This window comes from Podarcis tiliguerta, assembly GCF_965153285.1.
Source record: "Podarcis tiliguerta genome assembly, chromosome: 17".
In the NCBI taxonomy this organism is placed as follows: domain Eukaryota; kingdom Metazoa; phylum Chordata; class Lepidosauria; order Squamata; family Lacertidae; genus Podarcis; species Podarcis tiliguerta.
In genome coordinates, this window is record NC_139550.1 from 3,899,972 (window position 1) to 3,922,295 (window position 22,324).

The 22,324-nt window shown below is 48.2% G+C and overlaps 1 protein-coding gene across 3 annotated transcripts in view; it reads right to left on the reverse strand.

Moving 5' to 3' along the window:
* Positions 1–207: 207 nt before the first annotated feature.
* Positions 208–22,324, reverse strand: part of SCNN1A (sodium channel epithelial 1 subunit alpha) — a 29,157-nt gene continuing 7,040 nt past the window's right edge. For all 3 annotated transcript variants that reach the window (XM_083419962.1, XM_083419963.1, XM_083419964.1), the window contains 12 exons: positions 20,599–20,989; positions 18,905–19,154; positions 16,786–16,973; positions 11,066–11,166; positions 9,889–10,052; positions 9,176–9,274; positions 8,888–9,005; positions 8,664–8,742; positions 7,385–7,442; positions 5,581–5,636; positions 4,033–4,108; positions 208–2,228 (listed from right to left, as the gene is read on the reverse strand). In XM_083419962.1, the coding sequence (XP_083276088.1) occupies positions 1,929–2,228; positions 4,033–4,108; positions 5,581–5,636; positions 7,385–7,442; positions 8,664–8,742; positions 8,888–9,005; positions 9,176–9,274; positions 9,889–10,052; positions 11,066–11,166; positions 16,786–16,973; positions 18,905–19,154; positions 20,599–20,989 (1,880 nt within the window). In that variant the 3' untranslated portion in view covers positions 208–1,928. The remainder of the gene's footprint in view (positions 2,229–4,032; positions 4,109–5,580; positions 5,637–7,384; positions 7,443–8,663; positions 8,743–8,887; positions 9,006–9,175; positions 9,275–9,888; positions 10,053–11,065; positions 11,167–16,785; positions 16,974–18,904; positions 19,155–20,598; positions 20,990–22,324) is intronic.

The window sequence follows — 22,324 nt, forward strand, 5'->3', positions numbered from 1 at the left end:
ACTGGTCCTGCTAGCTAGGCATCATGGGAGTTGTAGGCCAAAAACATCTGGAGGGCTGAGGTTGAGGAAGCCTGTTCTAGAAGATTTACCTTTGAATGGACCAGAACAACATCCCGTGTGTGAGATGAGAGAAACTGAAAGAAGCTAGTCCCCCCTAAATGTTTGATCCGACGAGGTAGGTTGTTTCCTGTTAATGAGGAGGCACACTTCATTGTTCACACTCAAGTATTTAATTCACACGGTTTTTTACCAGCTCCTTGGTGTTCCTGCTGTGGTATAACACCATTCAATAGTGTTGTGTGCCTAATCAGGGCTGGGAGGGTAGGTCATGTGATGGTCCTTGGATTCTCCTGCGCTGCAATGGGGCTAGCATTCCCTTCCTTACCTTCTCCCTCCCTCCCTCCCAGTTGTTTTCCTGATGCTACAGTTGTCACCTTTGCCTGCCTCCCTGCCTATCTGTGTTGCATGAGGCGTCCCAGCCCTGAGGGACATAGATGGATGCCTCCAACATGGAGAACTTGTTTTTTACAGGCTCTCATTTTAGTCCCTTCCTCGACCCCCACACTGGGCCTCGCAGTATTGCCACAGTTCTAATACCAGGAGTTCTCGGGTTTACCGCATTTCTGTTCTCAGTTCATATTACACATCCCAACAGTGTGCTGCACAATAAAAGGAATCCCCGGGCTCCTAGTGGGATGGAGGAAGATGCTGCCAAGGAAGCCTTTGTCTAGCAAGCTTGCAGAAGCGAGGCCCATTTCCTGTCTTTAGGCAGACAAAATGTGTACATTGCACGGGGCGTCAAGACTCCAGCTAAACTGACTCCTGCATCTCTCCAGGTGCAAAGGAATCTGTTGGAAATGGCAGCAATGAAGGCAAAATGGGTAGAGGGTTTCCCCTTGAAGACTGTGCTAATTGTATGTGAGCTGAAGGAGTTGGTTCCTTGTTCTTCATGCTTTCTTTCCTGCTAGACTCTTGCTTATCACACATACAAAGACCTAGCAAATACACAGCCTGTTTCTGGTTTGTTCTTTCAGATTGGGGGTCTCCCACCTTTCGGGGCCTGGGAACAACCCATTTCACAGAAGGGAAAAATGGGGATGCTCAGAACTCTTCTGCTCTCCATCAAAACAAACACAACACAGACCCAAAAAGTCCCCCCCCAGTAGCCAGAACGTTCTCCACAACCAAACAGCAACAAGAGCCAATCCAAACACCCCAAAACCAAGCAAAGTAAAAAAACAAAACAAACAAACAAAAAAAAAACACCAAAGGGAAGGGGGGGAACCCCAAACAAAACATTTCTGCATGGGCCCAGAGACATTCTGGGGGAAGGGAGGGGTGGGTGGATGATGAGCTTTGTTTTCTACCTGGCCAAATGTCACTCATGGTCAAAACAAACAATTGGGAGGCATGGGCAGATGGCAACTCTGTGTGTGTGTGTGTCTGAGGGTGCCACATTGGGGACCCCAATTTGAAACAGAAGAAGAAGAAGAGTTTGGATTTGATATCCCGCTTTATCACTACCCTAAGGAGTCTCAAAGCGGCTAACATTCTCCTTTCCCTTCCTCCCCCACAACAAACACTCTGTGAGGTGAGTGGGGCTGAGAGACTTCAAGGAAGTGTGACTAGCCCAAGGTCACCCAGCAGCTGCATGTGGAGGAGCGGAGATGCAAACCCGGTTCACCAGATTACGAGTCTACTGCTCCTAACCACTACGCCACAAGTTGCAAAGCAGGCAGAGTTGGCATTTCAAGCCACTTGTGCCCTGTATATATGTACTATGACTTCCTTCTGCCAATAGCTTCCCAGGAGACCTTTCGGTCCCATCTGCCTCATGGAAGTATGAGAAGTACAGTGAACTGCTGGCAGTAATGTCCATCTCCATGCTTCAAGAAGGGCTTCTGCAAGCCATTTCTGGCCTGGGCCCCTCACTCTGTTCTCCTGAAGGAAACTCTGTGCAGGGATAGCGATTCCAAGCTGTTGTAGGAGGGTAGCATAGCAACTTCAGAGGCATGTTGTGGGGCAGCAGATGTAGCATGGGAGCTGGTGTCGTGGCTGTTGGGTGTATGGAGGTCAGAAGATTTGTGCAAGTACAGCCGGCGGAAAGTCAGGATGCAGGTGATGGCGACAAAATCCAGAATCAACTCAGCCATCTCTACTACGGAGAGGACCGAGGAACCAAACCACAGGCTCCACTGGCTTCCCAGCTGTGAAAGCAGTGTCACCACCTGCAGAATGAAGATCAGAATAGGGGAATATTTTATTTTTATAAAAACAATGCTCAAGAAATAAATTTGGCTCCCCAAACATCTTAGCCATTGATAGAGATCCGTAAGGCTGCCATCTTTTCCCTTGGGACTCACTTAGATCACCGGTTCTGTGAACTCCATTTCAGAAGAAATCACAATATCCAGTCTAACTGCAATGAGGAGTAGCTATGTCGCTCCTGCCTCCTGGGGGCTGGAGATGTACTCCAGAACATTTATATTTTAATGTCTACATATGATCCAAATGTTGACACTTGCGCTTCAAAAATCGAAATTGCTGTTAAACTTTTACAGTCACCTATTTCAATGTATTGAATTGAGGTCCATATACTAAATTACTAAATTATGATGCAGGTCATGTTGGTGTGAAATTTTGACACCATCTACGGTACCACATGCTGTCAAATATTGACTGCTACAGCAAAATCCGGCAGTGACTATCAACTACTTGCTGAAGTTTTGTAAACCTAGAGAACACTCACTATCGAAACATTTGGGGATTGTATATGCATTTTTACTCTAGCTCCTGTGCACAGTGCTTAGCCTTCTAAAAATGAACTCTCTCAGATGCTGATAGTGACCAATCTCAAGACTTCTTGCTGGGTAGAGAGATGTGGGGAATAGGATACTTACTTGTCTTGAGACAAGCTAGTTTAAGCTTCTTTAGGAAGAGCTCTTTGCAGGGGCTGCTGTTAGCGGGCAGGCGGGCAGGGGAATTGTGTCGCTCCCTGCCTTGCAGGCCTTCTGCCACCTGGCCTGAGAGGGCGGGGCTCAGACTGACTCCAACTACAAAAAACTGAGCCTGCTGAACAGAATCTTGGACTGGGGTATTGTTTAGGGGAGGTTGTTGCAGTAAATGTTTGTCTCTTTATATTGGATCTTACAATTTATGTGGAAGTTGTTCAGTTTGGTTGTGCTCTTTTTGAGGTTTTATTTATTGTTTATGATTACTTTTGGTATGTTTGTAGTTACACAATTTTTCACATGCTGTAAGCTGCCTTGCAAAAGTAAAGGTAAAGGGACGCCTGACCATTAGGTCCAGTCGTGACCGACTCTGGGGTTGCGGCGCTCATTTCGCTTTATTGGCCGAGGGAGCCAGCGTACAGCTTCCGGGTCGTGTGGCCAGCATGACTAAGCCACTTCTGGCGAACCAGAGCAGCGCACGGAAACGTCATTTACCTTCCCGCCGGAGCGGTACCTATTTATCTACTTGCAGTTTGACGTGCTTTCGAACTGCTAGGTTGGCAGGAGCTGGGACTGAGCAACGGGAGCTCACCCCGTCACGGGGATTCGAACTGCTGACCTTCTGATCTGCAAGTCCTAGGCTCTGTGGTTTAACCCACAGCACCACCTGTCCCACACAGCTGCCTTGAGCACGGTAGTAAAGGTAGCAAACAAATAAAATAATTGATTGATGCCAAGGGGTGGGCATTATTCTGGCATGTGCCCATGACATTCTAACGAGTACATTCCAAAAAGTGTTGCAGAATGCAGTTATGTTGCTGCTTGGGGCAGAGAACCACATTTTCCCAACAACAAAAATGACACCCCCCCCCCGAGAAATAGGGAAGTGCAATGTACCTGAAACAAAAGCACTTATTTGAAAGAAGGAGGCTAGATTCCCATGCAATGAGCAACAATGGGCAGATTTTTATTTCCAGGAACTGACTATCTGGACAGGCCTTAAAGGATTATGGTTTTTTGGTGTCACAGATGGTGGTAGGGGGAGCAGTTGGGAATACGTGGTGACGAAGGGAATACATACTGTGAAAGCAGGAGACTCCCCGTTGCTTTTATAATTCCACTCCTCAAAAAATATATTCACTTTGGCAATTCCATTCCTGGCAATAAAAAAGGGAAAGTTCTGGCTCAATCAATATCCTACAGCTCAGTCCTACAAATGAGTATTCATCCTATTCAGTGCAATGGGGCTTTTTGCCAGGTAAGTGCCTATAGGATTATAACCTACACCTCTCCCAAAATGCCCACTCCTTCCAAATTCACAACCCCCCATTCCCAGGTCTACGGCATTTCTCTGAACTTTATCTCATAAACTCAAATTAAGCTGCCCCATAACATGCCAAATGTTTTTAAACAGTGTGAGCATCTGTTTGGAAGCTATAATTTCCTACTTCACCTCCTGAAACCTGCAAACGATCTGTCTAGGGCATGGGTAGGCAAACTAAGGCCCACGGGCCAGATCAGGCCCAATTGCCTTCTGGATCCGGCCCGCGGACGGTCTGGGAATCACCGCGTGGATTGCAAGCACGCACATTCTTTTCCCCTCCCTCCCTCCCATGGCGCTGCCGCCGCCTCTTTCCTCCCTCCTCCTGGCTTCTCCCTGCCCTGCCTAGAGGAGGAAGGGGGCCTTGTTGGTGTCAGCAGCAGCAGCAGCGCTTGAGCGGCCGCCATTTTAAGCAGCCCCTCTCCAGAGCCCTTTTGCGTGCCGCTCATTGTTCCGCCGCCACTGCCAACCCCTGCTGCTCGCAAGACACGGGTAAGCAGCCACAGGGGCTTGCAGTGCTCTTGCATCACTGGCCGCCCCCAATATAGTCTGGCCCCCCACAAGGTCTGAGGGACAGTGGAGCGGCCCCCTGTTGAAAAAGTTTGCTGACCTCTGGTCTAGGGCAGTCAGGAACTTGTGGTTGCTGATAAACAGGACTTGTTGGAGTATATATTTTTAAAAGTGTGTGTGTGTTTTCAGCTATTCTTATTGTATCTGTAAGCCACATTGGGTGTCTAACATTATGTAGAGGAATGGATTAGAAGTGGTACCTCGGGTTAAGTACTTAATTCGTTCCGGAGATCCGTACTTAACCTGAAACTGTTCTTAACCTGAAGCACCACTTTAGCTAATGGGGCCTCCTGCCGCCGCCGCGCCGCCGGAGCACGATTTCTGGTCTCATCCTGAAGCAAAGTTCTTAACCCGGTGTAATATTTCTGGGTTAGCGGAGTCTGTAACCTGAAGCGTATGTAACCCGAGGTACCACTGTACTACACTGCTTCTTGCACCAGAATCATATAATTATATAGTTGGAAGGAACCCTGGAGCTCGCCTCTGCTGTTCCGGAATCTCAACACATTGTCCCCAGTCCAATTAATCGCCATAGTTTCAGAAAACATGCATTTAATTCATGCAATCTACCTTAAGCCCTATCCCTAAGCAATTTCTTCCTTGATCCTAGAATTCACCACTCTCTGCTGTCCCAACACAGCTTAGCACCCTGTGATCCTCATTGTTTCTCCCTATTTTTCATCAATCGTTGCGTCTCCGATGCTGACCTTCTATTCTGACCGTAGGTGGAGCTCTTACCTCTTGGATGTGATGTTATACTTGTTTTGCCGTGACAGCATGTGGAACACCCAGGCCTGAAACGACACATTTGCAAAATAAATAAATTGGAAACAAAAGCTTTATAAGCAGCCCAGAAGCACACAAATGCATGTAACTGACCCCCAGCAAGAAAATAATCCACGTGTGTGTGTCTGTGTGTGTGTGTGTGTGTGTGGAATTTATAGCAAATCAGTGTGTGTGTGTGTGGGGGGGGGAACTTAGTCTTTCCCCCCACTGTTTCCACTCTGCTTCTTTTCTTTTCTTTTCTAAAAAACCTTTTTATTGAGTTTTACCTTGCCAATTTAAATTCAAACGTTAAACATCAACATCATCATCAAGAATTCCCTGAATTCTTCGATTCCCCTCCGCCTTTCCATGGTTACCACTATCAAACTTTTTTCAACTGCTTCACTTATTTTCTCTATTTTTCTTAAATAATCCATTTTTTACCTTAGTTTTTTAATACGTTACAAGCGTTACTCAAATCCTGTTTTTAGGTGTTTACAGTGTTCTCTTAAACACATTGTAATCCCATTCCTCCTTAAAGTTCTTCTCTTCCTGGTTTCTCGTTTTCTGTTTCCACTGTTTCTGGTTGCTTGCCCCAAGTGGCTGCCAACCCCCTACCCCAGTATGCTCAAAAAGTGAGTTTGATAGAAACGTACTTTTGGACTCCCTACTGCAGAGAAGGGACGCGGGTGGCGCTGTGGGTAAAAGCCTCAGCGCCTAGGGCTTGCCGATCGAAAGGTCGGCGGTTCGAATCCCTGCGGCGGGGTGCGCTCCCGTTGTTCGGTCCCAGCGCCTGCCAACCTAGCAGTTCGAAAGCACTCCCGGGTGCAAGCAGATAAATAGGGACCGCTTACTAGCGGGAAGGTAAACAGCGTTTCCGTGTGCAGCTCTGGCTCGCCAGAGCAGCGATGTCACACTGGCCACGTGACCCGGAAGTGTCTCCGGACAGCGCTGGCCCCCGGCCTCTTGAGTGAGATGGGCGCACAACCCTAGAGTCTGTCAAGTCTGGCCCGTACGGGCAGGGGTACCTTTACCTTTTACTGCAGAGAAAGGCTGAAGCCTTCTGATATGGTTTTTCTTTTCTTTTTTTTAAAAAAGCTCTGCAGCTCTGCTATATGCATTTTTGAAAAACGTGTACCGTATTTTTCGCTCTATAGGACGCACTTTCCCCCCTCCAAAAATGAAGGGAAAATGTGTGTGCGTCCTATGGAGCGAATGCAGGCTCCTTGGCTTCAGCGATAGCAATGTGAAGCCTCCAAAGCCCAGAGGGAGCGCTCCCCCTGCGCTCCCCCCGCGCTCCAGAGGCTTTGCATTGCTTTCGCTGAAGCTGCCTGAAGCCCCCGGAGCGCAGGGAACTCCTGCTGCGCTCCGGGGCCTTCAGGCAGCTATCCGCAAGCCTTCAGAGCGCAGCAGGAGTTCCCACTGCGCTCTGAAGGCTTGCGGATAGCCGCCTGAACCCTGGAGAGTGAGAGGGGTCAGTGCACACCGATCCCTCTTGCTCTTCAGGCTTCACTTCGCTGGAGAGGCGCTGCACAGTTTTCCCTCTCTGCGCAGCGCCTCTCCAGCGAAGCGGGAGGAGAAATGGAAGGGGCTCTGTTTCTTCTGCCACTTCGCTGAAGGGGCGCTGAGCAGAGAGGGGGAGAAATCCCCCCCCTGTTCTCCCCTTCCTATGGTCCAGTGTGTCCTATGGTCCGGTGTGTCATATAGAGCAGTTGCCCCGTGACAGTTCTTAGGTGTGCATGTGTGTACTCATGGAAGCAGGAAATCATCTCCTTACCTCAGAGACAGCAGAAGGCCATCGTGAATATCCAGCTGACAACTGGTATTCTGTCACCCTAAAGAGAAATGCATATAATAAGCTTAGAGGCACATTACCAGGGTACCTTATTTACATCTGATGTTCATGGGTGTCAAGGATTGTAACCTAACCTTCCAACATTCCTTAGAATTGGAAATACTCGATGCATCCTCAGAGGCGCTTGTGCCACCTCTTCATTACGCCACACATTTCCGGGTGGGACCCTAGCGCTGGGCTCCAGTCCTCTTCCCCTTTCCCCCTTGTCCCCATCCTGCTGGTCACTCAAGACTCATCAACTGCCACTGCCGGCTGCACTGCGGCCCTTTTAAGCCCACGCTTCTCTCCACAATCCCCTGGTCGGTCTCTCTGCCTCCGGCACTCTGCAGCGCCTTGGCAAATTACATCATCAAGCCGCGCCACCAAGCCCGGAGGCAGCCGCCATGTTGCGAGGGGCAGAGAGGCAGAATCCGCTACTGGGGCAGCATTGTGATGGCGGCTGCTGCTGGTGGGATAAAGCCTTGAAATTGGGATGCGCCAATTCAAAGTCAGAAAGTGTGATGGCTTCCCCAATTCTGAGACTGTCCTGAAAAAATTGGGGTACTTGAGGGGTATGCTGTAAGGGTGCAAGTTCTTATAATGCTGCTCTTCTGTTGGTACCTGCATGGCTCAGCTAAGACATACACCTAGGACACCTGTGGCACCATCACCTTCCAAGATATGAGCAGTTGCCAATCACAAGATATGTTTGCTACATCAGGCAGTGGCATAGCGTGGGTTGCCAGTGCCTGGGGCTGTGTGGGAGGGAGGGAAACGGATAGAGTATGCATGGAAATTCAATGGTCTAGCGGCATCCATATCACCCAGGAGTTTGCAGCCACAGAGATAAGAAAAGAACAGTTCCATTGGTTTGCATGGAGAAGCAGTTTTCAATGGAGCCCAGCGACGGAAGTGTGCAGCTGTATTGAGGCAGCACCGGGTGTCCCCCACTATGCTACACCACTGACATCAGGTGAGACATCAGCTGGAGAAAAGAGGCAATGGAAGAACCCTTCGTTACTGGGTTTCTGAAGAAAGCCTGGGGCTGAGAGGCCTGAGTTTGGGAAACCAGGATGGAATGATAAGTTGGGTACAAAAAACCACAACAAAACAAAAATCCTGTTCCGCTCCATTTTACTGAATATTTTTTACTGCCCAGCAAGCTCTGTGGAATTTGACCAGGCCCAGGAATGCAACTGCACAGGTTTTGAAACTGACTTACTTGCAAGGTTTCCGGCATTTGGTGAAACAGCCCAGGGTGCCTGTTTTGAATTCAGCCTGGAGTTTGTAATAACAATAACCTAGTCCAGAGACAGAGGGACAGTCGATAAAGTAATTGTGTGAGCTGCGTGCATAGGACAGGAGCCCCAGCACCTTGCACCATGGATAGGAAACAGGTGAGATTGTGGATTTCTCCCCCCCCCCATGCCTTTTGTCTCCACTTACCCCAGGCAGGATGCTTGTTGTAGTCACAGTAAACTGCTCCGGCGGGCAAGGGGTAGAAGAAATGGCCACAGCCACACCGGTCCACCATGCTATTCTGAAAACAGGAACGAATGCAGACCTAGGTGAAGTAAAAGGAGAATTGTCACCATAGGGCAGTGTTAGCAATGCCCTGGGAAGCCTATGGGGACAGGCATGTAATGCAAATAAAAATAAGGATCGTAATCATAACAGGGTTAGTCTGGTGCCAATTACAGGGTAAGGATTAGTGGGTGAGTCAAATGTAGGTACCTGCTCAGTATAACGGGATTGGTAGAGGATCTTCACAGGCACGTCACTGCCATTTTCTGTGCAGTCGCTGTAAGTGCCCCCAAGGCGGTTTGTTGTTTCCTGACAATTCACAATATGTCAGATCAGCACAGTTGCATTCCTTCCCTTTGATTTGCAGCTGTTTCTCACACCAAATCAGCTCCTCTCTCTATCTCTAGTTTTATGGGGAAGTAACCAACATTTCAGGGACACGGGTGGCGCTGTGGGTTAAGCCACAGAGCCTAGGGCTTGCCGATCAGAAGGTTGGCGGTTCGAATCCCCGTGACGGGGTGAGCTCCCATTGCTCGGTCCCTGCTCCTGTCCACCTAACAGTTCGAAAGCACGTCAAAGTGCAAGTAGATAAATAGGTACCGCTCCGGGGGGAAGATAAACGGCGTTTCCGTGCGCTGCACTGGTTTGCCAGAAGCGGCTTAGTCCTGCTGGCCACATGACCCGGAAGCTGTACGCCAGCTCCCTTGGCCAATAAAGCGAGATGAGCACCGCAACCCCAGAGTCTACCACGACTGGACCTAATGGTCAGGGGTCCCTTTACCTTTACCCAACATTTCTTTATATTTTATTTTTGTAACCTCTGACTGAATCCAATGGGTCTTACGGGAGCCATGTGCTTTCCTCTCATTCCCTCACAATTCTGCACACTGAAGCCGGGTCTCACATCCTACTTCTGACCTCACCTTTCTCATACTGATGGATGTTTCAACGCCGGGGCGCACATTGAAGCCCCCGTCATCCATGAAGGCCGGTTCCTTCTGACCGTGCACCATCACTCGGGCTCCCGTCACAGTGGATAGAAGTGGGATAAAGTCGTTCTGCTCTGTGCGGACAACTAGAGAGAGACCTGTGGAGACAGAGGGCAGGGAAGGCCAACGGCAGTCATGCACAGAGATGAAAACAGGGCAAAGGAGAGACGGGAAGAAGATGAAGTTCCTGCAAGAGAGGAACAGTAGACCAAACTGATGGACTATGCGGAGATCGCGAAAATGACTGGGAAAATCAGGAAGACCAGAATTTCAACAAAGACTAGAGGAAATTCATAATTTACCTTGGAGACCAGTGTAAACAATTGAACTCTTTAGCAATACAGTGGTGCCCCGCAAGACGAATGCCTCGCAAGACGGAAAACCCGCTAGACGAAAGGGTTTTCCGTTTTGGAGGTGCTTCGCAGGACGAATTTCTCTATGGGCTTGCTTCGCAAGACGAAAATGTCTTGCGATTCCTGGGGTTTTTTTTCCGCTCCCCACCCCCTTTTTCTAAGGCACTAAGCTGCTAATAGCCTTTTAGCAGCTAATCCGCTAATCCCTTAAGCCTTTAATAGCCGCTAATAGCCGCTAAACCGCTAATAGCGCTAATCCGCTAATGGGCTTGCTTCGCAAGACGAAAAACCGCTAGACGAAGAGACTCACGGAACGGATTCTTTTCGGCTTGCGAGGCACCACTGTATTTGAATAACACTTGCATTGTAAAAAGAACTAGGAATAAATGGGATACTTAAAAAATTGGAGTAACTTAAAATATGCAGCAGAAAAGGACTAGAGATGGAAGGTCCAGAGATTTGGGTGAATCTTTTGTCTATTTACCTTTTTATTACTTATGACTTTGAATGTAAACTTTGACTTGTAAAACCAAATAAAAACTACTATCAAAAAAGAAAGAAAGAAAAGAAACCCACAAAAATGCAAAGAAAGGAAGAAAAGAAGACAGGCAGGTGGCTGTGGGAGTGAGCTCAGCTAGGAAGAAAAATCAATGTTGCAGGAAAGAGATGAACGTGGTGCCAGATTAGAAAGGGGAACGAGGATATAGCTCAAGGAGCCTCTTCCGACATCCATCACCACCTTCCAATCCCCTGCTCACCATTATTGATCCCAGGCAGGGAGGACATCCAGAGTGTGCTGCTGTTGTCATTGAACGTGTAGCAGTTTCCATAAATAGGGTGATGGAAATGAGTGTAGTTCCTGAGAAGAAATGCAAAGTGTCCAGGTCAACTCAATGAAGAATCATAGAATTCAAGAGTTGGAAGAGACCCTGAGGATCATGCAGTCCAACCTCCTGCAATGCAAGAATATGCAGCTGGTCCATACAGGGATGGAACCTGCAACCTTGGCATTATCAGCGCCACGCTCTATTCAACTGAGTTATTCAGAAAGACAATTCAGTTGAACAAAAGTGAAAAAAGGCAGGCCACTGCGTTGGCCCATTAGAAATGAACAAACATCAACAGTAGCACAATTTCTGTACTGGGGCTAAGTAAACACAATAGCAAAAGAAGCCAGCAGGCTATAGTGTATGAGAACTCAGCCTAGGTATCAACCCCCTAAAAAATGGAAGAGAGAAATAGAAGTTTCTGTCATGGTAGAAGTCCCAAGTCTTGCAGCTTGTCTGTCCTAAGATGGAAGGTTTTCTGCTGATTTAAAATTCTGCCAATAGGAAAAAGAAAAAGACTATTGGTCCAATCCTGGGGTCAGATATGCCCCAAGAAAGCCATACAAACAAACTATCTTGGGGTTGGTATTAAGCCACTATATGCCAATGAGAGGGGTGCAGGTGGCGCTGTGGGTTAAAACCACAGAGCCTAGGACTTGCCGATCAGAAGGTCGGTGGTTCGAATCCCCGTGACGGGGTGAGCTCCCGTTGCCCGGTCCCTGCTCCTGCCAACCTAGCAGTTCAAAAGCACAAAGTGCAAGTAGATAAATAGGTACCGCTCCGGCGGGAAGGTAAACGGCATTTCCGTGCATTGCTCTGGTTTGCCAGAAGTGGCTTAGTCATGCTGGCCACATGACCCGGAAGCTGTACGCCGGCTCCCTTGGCCAATAAAGCGAGATGAGCACCGCAACCCCAGAGTCTGTGACTGGACCTAATGGTCAGGGGTCCCTTTGCCTTTACCTATATGCCAATGAAGCCAAACTAACATGCCTTTGTTGATAAGTTTCTTTTGCCAGTAAAACAGTATGGTGGCACGTTAGTATTTAGTGCACAAATTAGTCCAGTACACAAATGCACAGGGACGGTGCATGGAGCATAACATCGAATTATTGTGCCATTAACATACATCTAATGTTAACTATAAAAGTCACATAGGCGGAACAGTGTAGAGATAATTAGTTGTGAATGATCCGCAACAACAACTCTAATGGGCCTTGTGATTTTAACACACTGCTTGAGCAGCCTGGGCACAGTCAACGCATTTCACAACTGAAGAAGTTGGGTTGGCAGATTGGTTACATGCAGAACACTGCTGCTGCCAACCACGGAGATGACACCTTGGCATTGTCTTGGTGCCCTCAGGAGTCAGCAGGAGTGGGCAGCTGCTGAGGGCATCAGAGCTCAGAAGGGCCCCATCACCCACCGGCCTGACCCCCCCCAGCTCTGCCGCTTCACCCTCCCCACTGCGCTGCTAAGGTACATTTGACATCACTTAATGGGTTGTTAATTACGTGAAACCAGTGTTTGTCTTGCTGTACCCAAAGTTCTTTTTTGCACCAGCAGAGTCAAATAGCGCTTAACACCTACTCCATCCCATCTGAAGGCTATTACAAACGGCCACCTGTCATGTTTGAGCTACTTGAAATTCCTGCCTTGCAAGGGGTTGGATTAGATGACGCTTTGGTCCCTTCCCAGTTCTGTGATTCTATTCTCTGCTGACTTCAGCTCTTCAACCAAGCCCCGCAATATTATATTTTCTTCCTCTGCCCAAAGATTTGGTGTGCAGAGGTGCTGTAGTGAATTCAAAGATTTGCTCATTGCCTCATAACATTTTACTTAGCCTCAGTAAAGGTAAAGGGACCCCTGACCATTAGGTCCAGTTGCGGACGACTCTGGGGTTGTGGCGCTCATCTTGCTTTACTGGCCGAGGGAGCCGATGTACAACTTCTGGGTCATGTGGCCAGCAGGACTAAGCTGCTTCTGGCGAACCAGAGCAGTGCACGGAAATGCCGTTTACCTTCCCGCTGGAGTGGTACCTGTTTATCTACTTGCACTCTGACGTGCTTTCGAACTGCTAGGTTGGCAGGAGCAGGGACCGAGCAACGGGAGCTCACCCCGTCGTGGGGTGACCAAATTGTGTCTGTGATTATGACCCTGCAGCAGAGTTTCCTTAACTACGACCCCTAAAGTTTCGGATTCCCTCTAAACCGGTGCCAAAGTTTTGTGGTTGTTTTGTAGGGTTTTGTAGTGTGAACCCCTTGTTTTGTAGAACCACCCCCCATTGATTAATTGAGACATCAAACAGGGGTCCGTACTTAACATCAAAAAAATCAAACATGGTTCGTGCTACAAAATCCTACAAAACTTTGGCACCAGTTTGAAGGGGACCCCAAATTTCAGGGTTTGAAAATTTCCCTGAGCAGCTTTGATGCACTTAGCAGCCTTCTCAGAGAAGATCCAGCACTTTCTAATTCAGAGGCACGACGGATGTGTGAAAGCTGAGGGCATGACCCAGGCGCAAGCTGTGTCGACACCATAAATAGTGTCTTCAGCACCAGAAGCAAATCAGCAAGGCTTAAACGTACTGCAAATTTAAACAAGAATAAACAGCATTCAGCGCTGATTCAGGGCACTTGTGAAGAAGCCTGGTGTCAGCAGCAGGTGGGTTTGGAAGGGGGAGGAACGGCCTGCACAAGTTGTGAAAGGAAGGTCAGAGTAAGGTGAGTTGACAAAGTACTGCAAACAATTGCTGGAACTAATGGTGGTTTGTCAGCCTGCCAGCTAGACCCAAACAACCGAGGCTTGGCAGCACTGGAAAAATGGTATTTTTGTTCCAGAGATGGGAATCTAACCAGTGGAACTAACCCCTGTGGTCACGGAAGGCCTGATTCATGTTACGCCCTTATCACCAAGCCAAAAGCAGCCCACTGGGAAATTGATACACTTCCTTGTTTTGCTGCTTGTGGGGCACTGGGAAAAACAGGGGGAAGGGGGCTGGTGGCCAAGAACCTGGCAGGAGAGAGAGGGTATACACGTGGCCAGTGGGCTGTATTTGGCTTGGTGGGTAACAGGCAGAGCAGGGCTCCCTCAGCATCACATGGAAAGGGGTGTCAAATGAATCGTGTGGACACCTTCCAATAAAAGAAGCGACTCCCCACAACATTTGGGTGACGCATAGCTGGTAACTTACAGATTTGAAAATAAGGGACCAGCAGCCTCAAAAATAAGGGATCAGCAGCCAAAATAAGGGATTTTAGTCAACCAGCAGCCAAACAAAGCCTCAAGCAGTGGTTCCCACAGCGCAGCAACCTGGCAAAGGGGATGCAGCAAGGAAAAGCACTGTCACCTCTCCGCTGGGAAGCACTGAGCAAAGGTGAGTCCCCAGGCAATGCGGCCGATTTGATTGGCACAAGGCATGCAAGCTCCACCACCCCCAGTCGTTCTTAGACTCCTTATTGGGTGAGCAACGCAGCCAAGCAACACACTTGGAGCCTCCCTCCTCCCTGGCCGGCAGGGAGGGAGGGAGAGGAGCTGCTTCCTTTGAAACCCGGGAAATTTAAGGGACATCATCTAAAAGGGACAGCAGCGGGACACAGCGCTGGGATAAGGGAGTTTCCCGCCAAATAAGGGACGGTTGACAGCTATGGGGTGACGTCAACCTCCTTCTTGGCAGGAGAGTGGGGATATTTGCTGGCGTGGCTGCACTGACATAACCGTAGGAACCAGCTACTAGGGACCAAGGTCTCTTCGGCTCCCCCAATAAAATATTTGAGGGGACAGGCCTTCCCAAAGTTGATGGGCACTGCCATTCAAATGGTGTGCGCATACTGCATCTTATGATCGATTATGCAGGGTGGGACGTACATGGACCCCCCAATATTTTATTCAAGTTGGCACCCCTAGACATAATTTGTTATGGTCCTTAACTGGGGTTGCCAAGCTGCCAGGCAGGATTTTGCAAAGGTGGGACTGCTTTTCATTCAGATGTCATATTTGAGTGGAACTAGGAGGGATGCGGGTGGCGCTGTGGGTTAAAACCACAGAGCCTAGGACTTGCCGATCAGAAGGTCGGCGGTTCGAATCCCCGTGACGGGGTGAGTTCCCGTTGCTCGGTCCCTGCTCCTGCCAACCTAGCAGTTCGAAAGCACGTCAAAGTACAAGTAGATAAATAGGTACCACTCTGGCGGGAAGGTAAACGGTGTTTCCGTGCACTGCTCTGGTTCGCCAGAAGTGGCTTAGTCATGCTGGCCACATGACCTGGAAGCTGTACGCTGGCTCCCTCAGCCAATAAAGCAAGATGAGCGCTGCAACCCCAGAGTTGGCCACGACTGGACCTAATGGTTAGGGCTCCCTTTACCTTTACCTTTTAGAAGGTTTCACGGCAAAAACATGTTCCCAAATACACAGAGATACTGGGAATATAGGGTCTGAAGGGTTTGTCCAAACTTCTGCTTGTTCCATGCTTTCTGGACATGAGTCAAAGAAGTTTTTCTTTTGTCCCACTGTTTTCCCTGGGGAAACACAGTTACTGTTTAATTGGAAGAAACGTTAATCCTCAGAAAACCCGATCAGTGTTTGTTATGATTCAGTGGTAAACAGCGGGGTTTCCTGGGGAAAGCAGTGAGACAAATGAAAAATCTCTCAAACCCATGCGCTGAAGTGTGAACAAGCCCTCAAACTTTCTACCCACTGGGGATGGAAAGTTCTACCAGTTTGGTTCTCTCTGTTTCACATTTCCCCCCAATCTTAATTTGAGTGCTCCACATTTCTGAAGCGATTTGCAATTTTAAAAAAACAAACCTCATAAACATAGTCAGCATTTTAGTATTTCTCCTAATGAGAACACATTTTTGTAGGCAGTTCTGATTAATGTACACATTTTTGCAAGCCATTTTTTAATGAATTCAACAATGCTCTTTTATGTGTTATTTCCACGAATGTGCATACATTTTGTTTGCCTAGAGAACTGCATTGCAAAATTTGAATAAATGTGCGTTTTGAAAGGTGGTTGTGTTTTGCTTCTTGTATGGCTTTGGCAAGTGCGAATTTGGCAGATTTGGCTTTAAATGTGAGCTGCACTGAATCCCCCCCCCCCTTTACCCTCATTGCTAATGCCTACCAATTCTCCTCAGAAAAATGCTCCTCAGACAATTTTTTCTCTTAGAATGGCTTCTGGTTTCAGAGTCTGGCGGTGGAAAAATCCAGATTACCTGGGGGATGGAAGTGTAGGTGCAAGTAAACAGGCAGGTGTGTGTGTGGGGGGGGGGGATATTTATGTAAAAATTCCATGCTCCTTCCCATTCTCTTGGAAGGAGGTTCACAGATCATGTTGTGAATTGCCTTCTGTAACATGGAAATCCACTACTTTATCAGCTATTTAGTTTTTTTAAATTGAATTTTTGAGGCACTTTGAACCAGTGATGGGACGGTGGCCTTTTTATTTTAAAAACCAAACCTGTGTTTTCCAAAACTAGGCCAAAATTAAAATACCCATGAACAGTGAGTGACCCATGTCAATCATTGAGAGCCTTTCCTAGCCTGTTGGCCTCGAGATGTTTGGGACTATATCTCCCATCAGCCCCAGCCAGCAACGGGTACCGAGGTGGGGAAGGTGGGTTTATAAAGCAGCAGTTACATATTTGGGGACTCACGCTTTGTTGCAGGTCTCCTCGTTGAAACGGCAGGAATAGATGAAGCTTGTGAAGTTGGACTCGTCGAGGTCTTTGACGTCAGGGATGCTCGCCAGGATGTTGATGTAGTGGAAGCTGTACCACTCTCGCACGGCATCCACACCTGAGGAGTACATTTGGTGGAAGCAGTCTGTCTTGTTTTCATTCCACTGCAAAAGGAAGTCAACAACCCCGTTAGGCCACTTCCCCAGGGCATAGAGGACGAAATGTGGGCCCTGGGAAGATCAAATGGACCTGGAGGAAGAGGGTCATTCCAAATGCCTGACGAGGACAAAATCTTGGGGAAGCCGGAGAGGCTCAAAACACAAGCAAGATTGTCATAAGACATATGGTTGTTCAGGATAGCGATGATGCAGATACATCAATTTAACATTTATTCCCTCATTCAAAGTGAAAAGAGATTATCTTTACTGATGAAAAGCATTGTTTGTTTCTTTGATGAACTGGGGATTTAAATGTTGCAGGTACAGTGGAACCTCAGGTTACATATGCTTCAGGTTACATACGCTTCAGGTTACAGATTCCGCTAACCCAGAAATAGTGCTTCAGGTTAAGAACTTTGCTTCAGGATGAGAACAGAAATCGGCAGCGGGAGGCCCCATTAGCTAAAGTGGTGCTTCAGGTTAAGAACAGTTTCAGGTTAAGTATGGACCTCCGGAACGAATTAAGTACTTAACCCGAGGTACCACTGTAATCTGAACCTGCACCATTTGAGAAGATGAGCGACACTGAGCGACACTGAGTTAGATTCAGTCACTGTCCTTTCCAGCTTGTGTGTGTGTAATTTTTAATTATTATTTTTTCTAATTTACATTTCAAAATATCCAAACAACTTTAAATCAATGACTTCCCTTCTTTTTCCAAAGCTCAATTTGCATACCAGACATCCCTGCATATTTTGCATAAACCATTCAGTATTCCATTGTTACATCCATCAAAACTTATTTACACTGTTGAATTTACCTTAATGCTACCAGTGTTATTAAATGTACACAGTTTTCACCCATATATTCAGTAAACATTTTCCAGAAAGGAATCTTTTTTTTTTTTTTTTGGAAAGATACTTTTAAACATTTTTTCCAATTCATTCTATATTATTTCCCAATACGCTTTTACCCTTTTACAAGTCCACCATATATGATAAAACGTACCCTCCATTTCATTATATCTTCAGCACTTATCTGATTAGGATTTACCGTATTTTTTGCTCTATAAGACTCACTTTTTCCCTCCTAAAAAGTAAGGGGAAATGTGTGTGCGTCTTATGGAGCAAATGCAGGCTGTGCAGCTATCCCAGAAGCCAGAACAGCAAGAGGGATTGCTGCTTTCACTGCGCAGCGATCCTTCTTGTTGTACTGGCTTCTGGGATTCAGAATATTTTTTTTCTTGTTTCCCCCCCTCCAAAAACTAGGTGCGTCTTGTGGTCTGGTGCGTCTTATAGAGCGAAAAATACGGTATACATTTTAGCAAGTCTACTCAGAGTTAAATACCATCTATAAATCATTTTCAAGTAATTCTCTTTCCTTTCCAGCTTTTGAAGTCCAGCAGAGATACTGGACTTTGAAACAATACTGGTGTGTGTGTGTGTGTGTGTGTGTGTGTGTGTGTAAAAAAGGTAAAGGTAAAGGTACCCCTGCCCGTACGGGCCAGTCTTGACAGACTCTAGGGTTGTGCGCCCATCTCACTTAAGAGGCCAGGGGCCAGCGCTGTCCGGAGACACTTCCGGGTCACGTGGCCAGCGTGACATCGCTGCTCTGGCAAGCCAGAGCTGCACACGGAACGCCGTTTACCTTCCCGCTAGTAAGCGGTCCCTATTTATCTACTTGCCCCCGGGGGTGCTTTCGAACTGCTAGGTTGGCAGACGCTGGGACCGAGCAACGGGAGCGCACCCCGCCGCGGGGATTCGAACCGCCGACCTTTCGATTGGCAAGCCCTAGGCACTGAGGCTTTAACCCACAGCGCCACCCGCGTCCCTGTGTGTGTGTGTGTGTGTGTGTGTAAATCATGCAGGGCCGACCTGTTGGAGGGTAGCAGGAAGAAGCAGAGAGGTGCCACCAAACGAATAGGAAGTCATCCTTACCAGAATGAAACCAATCTTCCAGTCACTCTTGTCCACTTGGGGATTGTTCTCCTCCATGCTGGTCTCACGCTTGTGTCTATAGAGCGGGTGGCGTTGGATATGGCGGTACAGGCTCCTGGAGCTGCGTTTCCGCAAGGATTGGGCCTGCCAGTTCTTCTGCTCCATGGACATGTTGTATTTGTAGAGCTCCATCAGTGTCCGCTGGGTGATTTGATCCAGCTCTTGCAGCTGCTCCTGAATCGCACTGTACCTAAAAGATGGAAGAAGGGGCTTAAAGGGGTCCGTTTCTCTACACTTACCTCAAGGGATCCAGTACATGAAAGGTGGGCAGAAGGTAATATGGTCTACTTGATGGTTGGTTGGGGTGCATGGGGTGTTAGGGGAGGGACACGCCATGCTCCTTCTGGGGTTGTTTTGTCCACCTTTGGGCCTCACCCTGTACTCAGCTCTCACCTGTGGCTCCTAGAAGCTGTCAACACGTGACAGAGGCCACACCCCGGGAATGGCCTTAACGGATCAACTAAACCAGGCGAGGGCAACCAATGGGTCTCAAACCCTCGGTGAGTTGGAGACTTCCTCTACATGCAAAGACAAGCTCCGGTGGAATGAGTGGACTAGGTCAATAGTGGGTTCAATGATCAAGAAGGCAGTTTCTGCATGGTCCTAAACCTCCACTGTGTTGTGGCTATACTCATTTGTGAGAAAGGCTTTGGGAGTAAACCCTGAGGAGAAATGCATACCTGCTGCCTTGCCAGGACCTCTTCAGGAGGAGAAAAGGGCCAAGGAGTAAACATTACACAAGATAGTTGGATGGTGCCTACTGGGCCTCCTTCCAGCAACTCCTGCAGCCAAGCTGGTGCCAAACATATTGTTCTGCTTTCATTTGGCCCACATAGCAAGGCTGAGAGAAGGGACTTGTTGTCTGGGCAGCCCAGGACCTCCATACACACCACTCAAGCCTGTGCTCCAGGGAGGTCACTGTGGTGCTGCTAATGCAGCAAAAACAGCACAGGAGGCAGCAGTTATGAACTGCCAGTTTCTGCAGCCGCAGCAGGCGCCGTGATTCCCCAGCAGTGTGCCTTTGCTCTCGGTGGTGCACTTCATTGCCTCTTGAGACAAATGGATGCCTGGTGCAGGTGAACCATCCCCCTGATCTGATTGGGCATGGAACATATTTCAGTGCAAGATCAGATACTCAGGATCGCATTACACAGGTTAAAGGTAAAGGGACCCCTGACCATTAGGTCCAGTCGTGGCCGACTCTGGGGTTGCGACGCTCATCTCGCATTACAGCTTCCGGGTCATGTGTCTAGCATGACTAAACCACTTCTGGCGAACCAGAGCAGCGCACGGAAACGCCGTTTACCTTCCCGCTGGAGCGGTACCTATTTATCTACTTGCACTTTGACATGCTTTCGAACTGCTAGGTTGGCAGGAGCAGGGACCGAGCAACGGGAGCTCACCACGTTGTGGGGATTCGAACTGCCGACCTTCTGATTGGCAAGTCCTAGGCTCTGTGGCTTAACCCACAGCACCACCCGCATCCCAATTACACAGGTTAGTCATGCCTTAACTGTTTGTGGATACTGAGTGCTAACTCACCCTGTATCAACCTAAAACACTGGGCAAGGGAAGTAGACCACGCAAGGCTCAAGTCAAACCCAACCGGCAATATTGCACATCATCAGGCTTACCTGTAGGGATTGAGAGTACACAGCGTGACAGCAGGGAAGGTCAGCCTATCAGAGTTGAGGTTCAAGTTCAGGTTGACAGGAAAGCTGAAGTACTCTCTGTAGATAATTCCAAACTGCCAGTACATGAGGCCAAAGGTGAGGAAGAAAAGAACTGACCAGAAGGCCGTCTTCATCTTGTTCTTCTTGGAACAAACCAGTCGGATGGCCCCATGGATGGTTGTGTTGTTACAAAAGAACTGGAAAAGCTCCTGATAGGAACTAAAGAATTCAATGAGACCAGAACTCTCTTCTTTTTTCTCCTCCTCCTTTTTTTCTTGCTTTGTCTCCATTTTGAGCTGTTCAGCCCTCTTGCGTCTAGGCTGGTTTTCAGCCTTCACGGTTACAATTCGAGCTGAAAAGAACAGTCACAAATATATATATATGAAGAAGAAGAGTTTGGATTTGATATCCTGCTTTATCACTACCCTAAGGAGTCTCAAAGCGGCTAACATTCTCCTTTCCCTTCCTCCCCCATAACAAACACTCTGTGAGGTGAGTGGGGCTGAGAGACTTCAGAGAAGTGTGACTAGCCCAAGGTCACCCAGCAGCTGCATGTGGAGGAGTGGGGAATCGAACCCGGTTCACCAGATTATGAGACTACCGCTCTTAACCACTACACCACACTGGCTCTCTCTCTCTCTATATATATCTCACAACCATTTCTAACTTCTCCATTCAACTTCTCAAAGGGAAATTTCGAAATGTAAATGTAAATTCACATTTTGAATGTGAAAGTTTAACTTAAATGTTTGAAATCAGACCGCCATGCAGCCGGTTTAATGCTTGCTTACCCAGAGGTAACATAAACCAATGGGGGAGGCTTCGAAGAAAATGTACGTAGAAATGCACCCATATCTCTTGGTAGCTTTGATGTTGGCAAATATGAAATATGGCATTTCATTCATATGGAGTACAGCCCTTGAGTTGACAGCTAGTTCACTAAACTGCCTCAGGGTCTTACTCAGGCAGTCAGGCTTGCCTTGGGGATCGTCAGTGATACCCTACACACATTATTTCTGTCTGTGCTCACTGGGTTTATTCCCAGGTTCATAGTATTGTAATCTAAACGTAAAAAAGGTAAAGGTACCCCTGCCCGTACGGGCCAGTCTTGACAGACTCTAGGGTTGTGCGCCCATCTCACTCAAGAGGCCGGGGGCCAGCGCTGTCCGGAGACACTTCCGGGTCACGTGGCCAGCGTGACATCGCTGCTCTGGTGAGCCAGTGCAGCACACGGAAACGCCGTTTACCTTCCCGCTAGTAAGCGGTCCCTATTTATCTACTTGCACCCGGGAGTGCTTTCGAACTGCTAGGTTGGCAGGTGCTGGGACCGAACGACGGGAGCGCACCCCGCCGCGGGGATTCGAACCGCCGACCTTTCGATCGGCAAGCCCCAGGCGCTGAGGTTTTACCCACAGCGCCACCCACGTCCCAATTGTAATCTAGCCTCCTTACTAATACGGATCCACACCATAGATTTAAAGCACATCCAACATACAAGGCTTTCCTGCAAAGAATCCTGGGAACTGTAGCTTGTTAAGAAAACCAGGAATTGTAGTTATGCGAGGGGAAAGCTGCAGTTCCCAGAATTCTGGGGTGGAAGCCATGGGCTTCAAAGGTGCTTCAAATGTACAGTGTGACATCTTGAATGCTCCCTGTTAGGTTGAGAAAGGATCTTGGCTCTGCAAAG